The 10,000-nt window shown below is 39.3% G+C and overlaps 1 protein-coding gene across 1 annotated transcript in view; it reads right to left on the reverse strand.

The window, feature by feature from the left end:
* Positions 1-10,000, reverse strand: part of cyth4b (cytohesin 4b) — a 20,431-nt gene that overhangs the window by 8,922 nt on the left and 1,509 nt on the right. The window contains exons 2-7 of the mRNA XM_066663389.1: positions 8,185-8,267; positions 7,878-7,942; positions 7,409-7,475; positions 3,076-3,194; positions 1,646-1,726; positions 589-701 (exon numbers count right to left, since the gene is read on the reverse strand). Coding sequence (XP_066519486.1) covers positions 589-701; positions 1,646-1,726; positions 3,076-3,194; positions 7,409-7,475; positions 7,878-7,942; positions 8,185-8,267 — 528 coding nt within the window. The remainder of the gene's footprint in view (positions 1-588; positions 702-1,645; positions 1,727-3,075; positions 3,195-7,408; positions 7,476-7,877; positions 7,943-8,184; positions 8,268-10,000) is intronic.

Here is a 10,000-nt window from a genome sequence, read left to right on the forward strand (position 1 = left end):
TGAGCATCATGGGTCCAGTGTAGTGTGTTCTGTGAATAATCTTATATTGTTTAAGCTTTAGATTAGCATCATGTTTTTATCCAGAAGTTCTTAAACCAACTCTGTAAAGCTGCTTTGTGACGACATCATTTGTTAAAAGCGCTATATAATACGTTTTAATTGATTGATTGAGTAGTATCGTCTTAAATCAAATGTATATATATTTACACAGTTTAGCCCTCACCACAAATTTAGTAAGTCAGCAGCTCTAGTCGAGTTTACTTGGGCAAAAGGAAGTGTGCTAAGAGCCATTTCGTTTCTGTAGAAGCTCAAGTCCAAGGTGTTAAACTAGGCCTACACTTCACATTTTTAGCCTAGTTTTAATACCAGAGAAGCTTCATCATCTGACGTCAATGAGTGATGGCAAGAGTAATCAGGAAAAGTGAGAGAAGAAATGAGTCAGTGACTGGCCTTCTGATGAAGTGATTGGAACATTTCCATTATTTTCAAACATGTCCTGTAGTGTGTGTGTGTGTGTGTTTAACTACTGCTTTAAACACCTATGTTTAAAAAAATCAGCTGAATGCAGAAGGAGGAACTCTTCTTTACCAGTTGACTGGAAGACGTCTGTGTTGCATTCGCAGTATCGCGTGGCGAAAGCTTCCATCATCCTGTCAATCTTCTGGGCTTCACCAGGAAGACGGAAACTCCACAGGAATTGTCTGAGAGAAAAAAAAGAGGGAGAGTTAAAGAAACTGACCTGAGAGAGTGCAGCTTACAGCATTTGGCCGAGTCCTTATCTAACGCAGCCTATTGTTCAAACCATGTCATAAACCTAGGCTAATGTAATGTGGCGCAGCAGGTTGGTGACTGTCTGTGAGGAGTGTGGTGTGTTCTCTCTGTGTCCGCGTGGGTTTCCTCCGGGTGACTGTCTGTGGGGAGTGTGGTGTTTTCCCCCTTGTCTGCGTGGGTTTCCTCCGGGTGACTGTCTGTGAGGAGTGTGGTGTGTTCTCCCTGTGTCTGCGTGGGTTTCCTCCGGGTGACTGTCTGTGGGGAGTGTGGTGTGTTCTCTCTGTGTCTGCGTGGGTTTCCTCCGGGTGACTGTCTGTGAGGAGTGTGGTGTGTTCTCTCTGTGTCCGCATGGGTTTCCTCCGGGTGACTGTCTGTGGGGAGTGTGGTGTGTTCTCCCTGTGTCTGCGTGGGTTTCCTCCGGGTGACTGTCTGTGGGGAGTGTGGTGTGTTCTCCCTGTGTCTGCGTGGGTTTCCTCCGGGTGACTGTCTGTGGGGAGTGTGGTGTGTTCTCCCTGTGTCTGCGTGGGTTTCCTCCGGGTGCTCCGGTTTCCTCCCACAGTCCAAAAACACACTTTGGTAGGTGGATTGGCGACTCAAAAGTGAATGTGTGAGTGAATGTGTGTGTATTGAATGTGTGTGTATGAATGTGTGTGTATACACACATGTGTACTGGTTCAAATAAGAAACAAACAGAGTGAGGTTTTGATTTGATAGTGATCACAAATTTACAGATATTTCTGGTCTCCAAGCTGTGGTGAAATAGATGCTGCAGCTGCTCATTACGAATAAGAACAGATAAATAGCAATACCTATAAAAAACACGCAGAACCAATGATAGCAATAAACAAACCAAGAAAAATAAAGCTGAGCTGACCTGAGCGCCTGGACGAGGTTGAGGTCTGAAAACTCATGAAGCTCCACAAAGGCTTTTAGTATCTTTAGGTGCATCTCCTCCCTGCAGAGGGTAAAAACAGGTCATGAGGTTTTGAACACGTTGCACAGACTGTTACAGGAAGAAATCAGCAACGAGATGCTACAGACATAGTATTGACTCCTCTGGATAAAAAAGCTTTACAGATTAACAGGTAAGGGCGGAAGCAGATGAAGTAGTTTCACGTGTTGAGTTCATGTTTAGTGTTTAGTAGTTCTTAGTTTTTTCGACACTGAGCTGAGTAGGTGAACACACCGATACAGCATCTGTTGAGTATCTTTCGGCTGACTGATGAGTCCCGGTGCAGTCCAGACGAGTCTGGAGCAGCCAGAGCTGATCCCTGTTTGGATTATTCAGATAAACTGCATTCCTATTGTTCCTATGTGTTCTGTTGTTCAAAATGTCTGTTTCTGACTCTGACAAAAAACATCTTATAAGGATACACCTTAATAAAATGGGAATAGTTGGTGATATTAACTTCCTGTTTGTGGCACATTAGTATATGGGAGGGGGGAATCTTTTCAAGATGGGTGGTGACCATGGCGGCCATTTTGAAGTCGGCCATTTTGGATCCAACTTTAGTTTTTTCAATGGGGAGAGGGTCATGTGACATATCAAACGTATTGGAATTTCACAAGAAAAACAATGGTGTGCAGCACCTGAAACTGCGGATACTGGAAGCCTGTGCTAGCATTTCTCCTGCGGTGTTGCTATCAGTGTGTGAAGAGTGGGAGAAGAGGGTTGCATTGACAATCAAACACAATGGGCAGCACTTTGAACACATTTTATAATTGGTCAGAAACTTGTAAATAACTCATGAACTAATAAAGTTATGTTAAAACCAAGCACACCATTGTTTTTCTTCAAAATGGCCACCATGGTCACCACCCATCTTGAAAAGTTTGCCCCCTCCCATATACTAATGTGCCACAAACAGGAAGTAAATATCACCAACCATTCCCATTTTATTAAGGTGTATCCATATAAATGGCCCACCCTGTATAAATCCAACATGCACAACATCACTGACACATCAAATACTAACAGGGGCTTGTAGATGATACACAGAAATCGCAGCCAGACAGGTGAATATAGGTGTTGAGGCTTTGTTACACCCTCTGATATAAATAATGGCTGTCCTAGATATACTGAATACAGAGAAACTGGCGGCACAATAATTTACCATTTACAGTGTGAAACAGTAATATTAACAAGTGTAATAAACCAAGACTGTTTGTGTGTTTTTAATAATAACTCTAGCACCGGGTCAAGAATCATGTTACTGTTACACAGCCTCCAGAAAACGGCATGGGAAACCTGCATATGTTCTACCCAGGTTATGAAAAACAGCTTTAAAGAGACTGAGTCACTACCTCTCTCCTAGGAAGTCTCCTATAGCGGTTTTATTGAGGCCTTCCTCTTTATAGAGAAACTCTGCTACACTCTGGGGCTTCCACTCCAGCAAGTTATTATCCACCAGATAATGTATCCCCTGCAATAAAGAACACAAGAGCATTAGTGTTAACTGAGGGAAAATTCCCATCACGTTAAATTCACAGGCTAAACTCACTCACTCACATTTATGTTCACATACTCACACATGTTTACTAACTGAACACAAGGCGGTGCTATTCAGTGTTTCACATCAAAGACAGTTTGGGCCCGTGTTGTAACAGAACACTTAAGGCAGAGCGTAAACAAATTTCACTCCACATAACATGCTTTTTCAACCTACAGTAGTTTAGCACCTCCCATTTAAGCTGTTACGAAGTTACGAAATTGTTTTACGACTCCTTTATCCTTTTTTAAATAAAAAAATTATAAATTGATTGATGAATATTAATGGATTATATTTGCCTTCCCCATGCTCCACCTACAAACATGTTCTTTCTAACTGTGAAAATCACACTAATAAGAAAGTGTGTTCATCGTTGTTTAGAGCCACTAACTGCTGTTCTTCTGAGGCCTAAAAGTCCTGACAAAACACCAGCAATGAAATCAAAGGTCCAAGTTGCATCGTTTTAAAACACATTATGTGGCAATATAATTTCATAACATACTACCTTCTGTGCTAATGTGTAGGGAAATATGAGCTCGAGATGATGAAACGTGGAGGATGTGATGCTAATGTGGTAACACTTAAATTTTATAGTCCACAATAGATGTGCTTATCTGCAGCCTCATAAACGAGGAACTTATTATTAATATCAACTTTACTCTTCTCTAAACCATAACCCTGACTTAATCTCAGCCTTAAACTTAAACCTAACCCTGGTTCTAACAATAATCTTAATGCTGTTTATGTCGAACTGTACACTGTGTTAACTCTTCTGTTAGATTTGCTCATGTGCTACACGTCAGTAAAACCTAGTAACACACATAAGGTGAGCCATCATTTTTTTATGAAACCCTCTTCCCTTTTCTGGATAACACTACTTTTATATCAATGTATCTCTCTAAAAAACATACTGAAGCTTCCTTAAACCTCTTTCAGTAAAAACCCCAACACCGTGGCACTGAATTCTGTTGAAAACACTTTAAAGGCTGCAACATTACTACACAGAACGTCTGAAATGGAATGCAATGTATGTAGGTGGATGCATACTTGAGGTTGGTGGCTTTGCTGGGGTTAGATGGAGGAGTAGGAATGGATGAGCGTATTACATACTCAAAACAAGACTGAGGTTAATTTGAATTTGGTTACATTGCATACACAAATGTGCTTGAGCTCTGCAGTATAAAGGCCAGGCTCACTCTTGTTTATGTCTGACATTTTGCTGACCAAAATAACAACCTTTAGCGGCTCGGAAACAAGGACAACTGAAAGGTCTGAGCCTTTAAAACGCTAATACCATGAAAAATCTACACTGTAAAAAATGTCTTGTAAATTTTACAGTAAAATAGTGGCAGCAGAGTTCCCAGCCATTTACTGTATTTTTACAGGAACACTACTGTATTTCAAATTTACAGCATATTTCTGTAATTGAATAATACAATAATTTACTGTAAATATTGCGATTTACAGTAAAATACTGGCAGCAGAGTTCCCAGCCATTTACCATATTTTTACAGGAACACTACTGTATTTCAAATTTACAGCATATTTCTGTAATTGAATAATACAATAATTTACTGTAAATACTGCGATTTACAGTAAAATACTGGCAGCAGAGTTCCCAGCCATTTGCCGTATTTTTACAGGAACACTACTGTATTTCAAATTTACAGCATATTTCTGTAATTGAATAATACAATAATTTACTGTAAATACTGCGATTTACAGTAAAATACTGGCAGCAGAGTTCCCAGCCATTTACCATATTTTTACAGGAACACTACTGTATTTCAAATTTACAGCATATTACTGTAATTGAATAATACAATAAATTACTGTAAATACTGTGATTTACAGTAAAATAATGGCAGCAGAGTTCCCAGCCATTTACCGTATTTTTACAAGAACACTACTGTATTTCAGATTTACAGCATATTACTGTAATTGAGTAATAAAGTAATTTACTGTAAATACTGTGATTTACAGTAAAATACTGTAGCAGACTTGCTGTAAATTTACAGCAATTTTTTACAGTGTATACTTCATGGTATTAAAGGGTTAGTGTATTTAAAGACTGTCAACCACTCCCCAGTGCATGAAAAAACAGCTCATTTTGATTCATAGTTTTAGTGATATCACAAAAAACCTCCTTAAACGAATATTACTCTAGCAACACTCAGGATTAAACCACACAAGGTTATCGCTCATCAGATGGGGCAGCTTTAGTCACTAATATTATGAGCCGTAACCTACCACTATAACTCCTGATATCTAACACATTTCCCCGACTTCATTAACGTAAACAATGCTTCCAGAATCTACATTCCCAGTACTGTATAGAGTTATTATGTGCTGGTTATTGTAGTGTTCTGGCCGGGGTGTGTTCATGCCTTGGACATAATGTGTCCAAGACCATGAACAGGATAAAGCCGTCACAGAAGACGAAGGAATAGTGGAACGTTGTTGACAATTCTTTCTGTTTGACTTTAAGTAAATCACTCTTTTTTATGATATTTGAGCTTCTTTCATTTTCTACAAGTCACAAAAACACAAATATTTGAATGATTGTAAGGAATTTCAGTGATACCTTCATGTTCCTGCATTTACCTTTCATTTAGAAGCTTCAGACCCCATTGTCTTCACTGTTTACTGTCCATAGGGACTGTATTTATCTCACTATGTGTTGTTTTGTGTGTGGTTGGAATGACAATAAAGGTCTACTTGACTTAACACTCATGAAACACTGAGAAAAAGCAATCGTTCTCTATATAATTTAATGTAATTCCCAGATAACGAGGCTTATTTTGATGTCATTAATCTAGAGAATGACTCCGAACTGGTTAAAGAGAGTTCACCACACTATGCACCAAGATGACTCTACCTTGTAACTCTAATTGCCTCCTGGAAACATCACCCCGCAAGGTCTCTGCTTGCTAGCATGTCTCAGAGCTGTGTGTTTGTGTGTCACTCTTTTGAAAGCCACATATATTCAAAGTGAAAAACCACAAGGTCGGTGTTTAAAAAAAGACATCAGAGGTAGGCCTTCCGTTTCTCAGCTAGTGTCTCTCACTCTCTGCTACCTACAAAGAACGTCCATCCCTAATTCAACCTTCCAACACCAACGTCTTCCACGGTCAGTCGTTCCAGAGAGGCAGAAGGTGAGAGGCCTCAGACGCCAACCCTGGTCACACTTTAAAGGGTGGACGCTTTTCACGTGTGAAGTGCGTCACGTATGACCATTCTGAGGTGGAAAAGCGGTTTCAATTTTTGATCTCTTTCTGGAAAATGTAGTGTAAATAACCAGTGTAGAGCTACTACAGGAGCTACTTAGACCCCAGTAGTGAAAGCTAACCAACCCTTCAGTTTCCACTGGGGGCGACGCATGCTTAAATGTCCCTTACCATGTAACTGGTCTTATATGTTTCTTAAGTGGACACCATGCCGTTGAAATTGGCGGTTTTGTTCTGTTAAAATGCATCGTCTGATTTATTGTTAGCCACAGAATTTTTGGATTTTTATTGGGCCTTTAAGAGCGGTCTATGTTAACGTCTTCAGCTCTGATTGGTTATCCGGAATATATCTTTTAATTAGTCCAGTCTATAGCCGTGTTCTGGTCTGTATTGTGTTTTTGCGTTCATGGGAAACGTCATCAGTCTCAGCCCAAGTACTGATCCATTTGAAAGTCCACATCTAGCCACCCGTAATATCGAGGACGCACTGGGACACGACTTCTGTAGACTTGAGAGAGTCAGATATCCCAGAATGCATTTCGCACCAACCTAGGCACTATTAATTTTTTGCGCCACGGAGACGGTGACTCATCAAGTACGCCGACGTTTGAATTACATAACGACCACAGCGTCCTCGGGAGTTTGTACTCGCGAGTCGAACTCGCCAAGTTTGTAGTACCAGGTACGGCAGTTCAAACTTGACGTACTTCGTATTGAGAAATAGCGTTTGTAGCTGTAACATGAACTGGCAGAGATAAGCCGCTATAGCACAAGATAAAGAGATATGTGTAAATGCTTCTGTGACATCACAAAGTCACAAAAACAACAGCAGCTTTGGTGACACCAGCTTGATTTCCATATTTGAATATGAAGTCAAGTAAGTAAATACAAAATAAATGCCACCGTGTTGGATAAGCTCACCTTTTTAGGGTCCATGTTGAACTTTTTCTTGCCACAAGAAAACTGCTTCCCTCTCTCGAGAACTTTACTGTGGGGAAATAAATCAATTGGTAAATGAATAAAGTTGTCACACCTTGCATATAGATGACATCTGTTCTGATTGAGTGCCTTGGTTATTGCACTTGGTTCAAAATGCATTGCAGGTAGAAATCCTGCTTATAACTGAATATTTAGGGAGGGGCTAAATTTGTGAAGCCAGAATAACACAAAGACAGACTTTCTAACGTCTGATTTTGCAGCTTGGTTTCCAGTGATTTTCCTGGACTGAAATGTACCAACTGAAACTTTAACAGTGTTTCCATGCTACCCATTTCCATAAAGTGGTTTTCCATGAGTTGACCACATTCCCAGTGGTCAACAAAAGCTGTGCTTGCGATCATTTCCTTATAGAAAACTCTAAAATGGAGAATAAAAGCCGCTGTTCACTCACTTCTCCTCTGAAGACTCGAAATCCTGTATTTCCGCCATGACGTTCTCTATCTGCCACTTCAGCTTCTGCAAAAACAGTTTCAGGACAACGTGACTCATTGTCACACGCGCATGAGGCACAGAACTGTGGACAGTAAATATACAATACTTGCACCAAAGTAAATAGCTATTTATAATGAGTTCTTCAAAAACCAACTGCACTAAAAATGTCTAAGTAAAAAAACAATGAAAACAATGTCGCAAAGTCACCCTCTTTGTGTTTGTTAACGTTCATGGTCATAAGCTCTCAGATAATCTGCTTTAACCACCTGAATATCATCCAGAAGATCCTTTTTGTGCATCCTGAGGTCTTCAATCTCCAGCCTCTCCTCCATGGAGAAATCCGAAGACACTGAAACACACACAAACACAGAGAACATTAACTTACACTCACATCGATCCCTGCACTTTCTACAGAGTGAAATCATGTCACTCAGAACATTGCACTAATTTCAAGTCCAGTCGTTAAGCGTCACCAGAGCCTTATACACTTTTAGATTAGGAAATCTAAAGAAAGCTATAATCCACAAAGAGGTAACTAGGTCATTATTTCCTACAGTTGTCTGAAGGCGTTTGTGCATGCAAGCGTCTGTGTACATTTTCTATTTTTTTAATACATGAAAACACGTAATTAATAATATATATTTCACTGAGATTTGCACAGGCCACAGTTTACTTTTAATGAAAAATTCAGCAAATTATATGCATATTAATGCTGCAACATGAACAGATCTGCTGGACTATTATGCATGCAGTTTTTGCAATCTCAACATAAACAGATTTGCAAGATGAAAATGAGTGTTAATGTGAAAGTCAGTCAAAATTAGACCCGTGTACAGATCAGGGTCATTTTGCGCAGGGGTTCTCTTTGCTTCTTGACACATATCAGTGTTTTCTTGTGCTCATGTGTGTTTGGAGTGGGTTTGTGAGTGTGTGACCAGGAATGTGCAACGTATTTCTCAGTTTAAAAAACAGTTTGCATTGTAGAGACACTTCCTATTGCCTTTATGTCAAAACAGTTGCTGTTGCAAAACCCAGAGTAAGAATTACAAACATATGTTAGATCTTTCTACCAACTTTTTACAAATGATTTTCAATTTCTTTATCCTTTTTTTATTTCCTTCTTTTCCCCTATTGCATGCTATTCATTATTTTCAGATAAAATTATATCTGCTGCTGCTAAACAGTGCACGTTTGGTATTAAAGATATCCTAACTGCTTATGTTCCAAAAAGAGAAAAAAATAAAAAGCTTAGTGGGTTAACCTCACAGTTATCATAAAAATGACATGTTATTGAAGAAATGCTAACTTCTGTTAGCATTTACACAGCTAATGATGGTGTTTCTGAGCAGATCGTACTGAAAATATAAATATATTGCATGTGTGAAAGTTTTAAAATACCTGCACTGTCTATTAAAGCCATGCAGTGTCTTCTTATTCACTGCAGTCTCATCTGTATGCACTAAAACTAGAGGTGGGCCAGGTTTATAGATAATTCATGAAACAGGAAAGATAAAACTGAGATAGGTTGTCATGATGATGATTCTGGAAGCTGACGACAAGAGAACTGTGTGAATGGTGTGTCTGTGTGTGTGTGTGTGTGTACTCACTGTGACTTTGTGTTTACTTACTAAAGCAATAAAGGACTACAGAAAATATGAACATAACCACACACATCTAAATGAAAAAAAGAGTATTAAATAACAAGACTTTCACTTGCATTTGGCAAATAATGTTTCTATGCCATTTATATCACATAATCTAGGACAGAAACGTATTTTTGGATACGAGACAGCAGCTTATATATAGGCTTTTGACCTACCACAGCATCTACAGAAAGGAAACATTAGCTCTGTTAGCTCTATTAGCTGTTAGCTCGATCCATGTTATTTTACAAGCGAATAAGGCTAGAATTCAAAAGGAAAACAGCTGCACTACAACACTCAGCTGTGTTTACATTTCCTGTATGCGATTTAGCCTTCTCCTGTTCAACCAAAACTAGTCAAGATATGACTTTGGTGTGGTGTTATTTGATAAAAACAATCGTAGATAGAGAGGCAGTGGGAAAACGTGCGGTTTTATCAG

The sequence above is a fragment of the Hoplias malabaricus genome, chromosome 3 (genome assembly GCF_029633855.1).
Source record: "Hoplias malabaricus isolate fHopMal1 chromosome 3, fHopMal1.hap1, whole genome shotgun sequence".
NCBI lineage: Eukaryota > Metazoa > Chordata > Actinopteri > Characiformes > Erythrinidae > Hoplias > Hoplias malabaricus.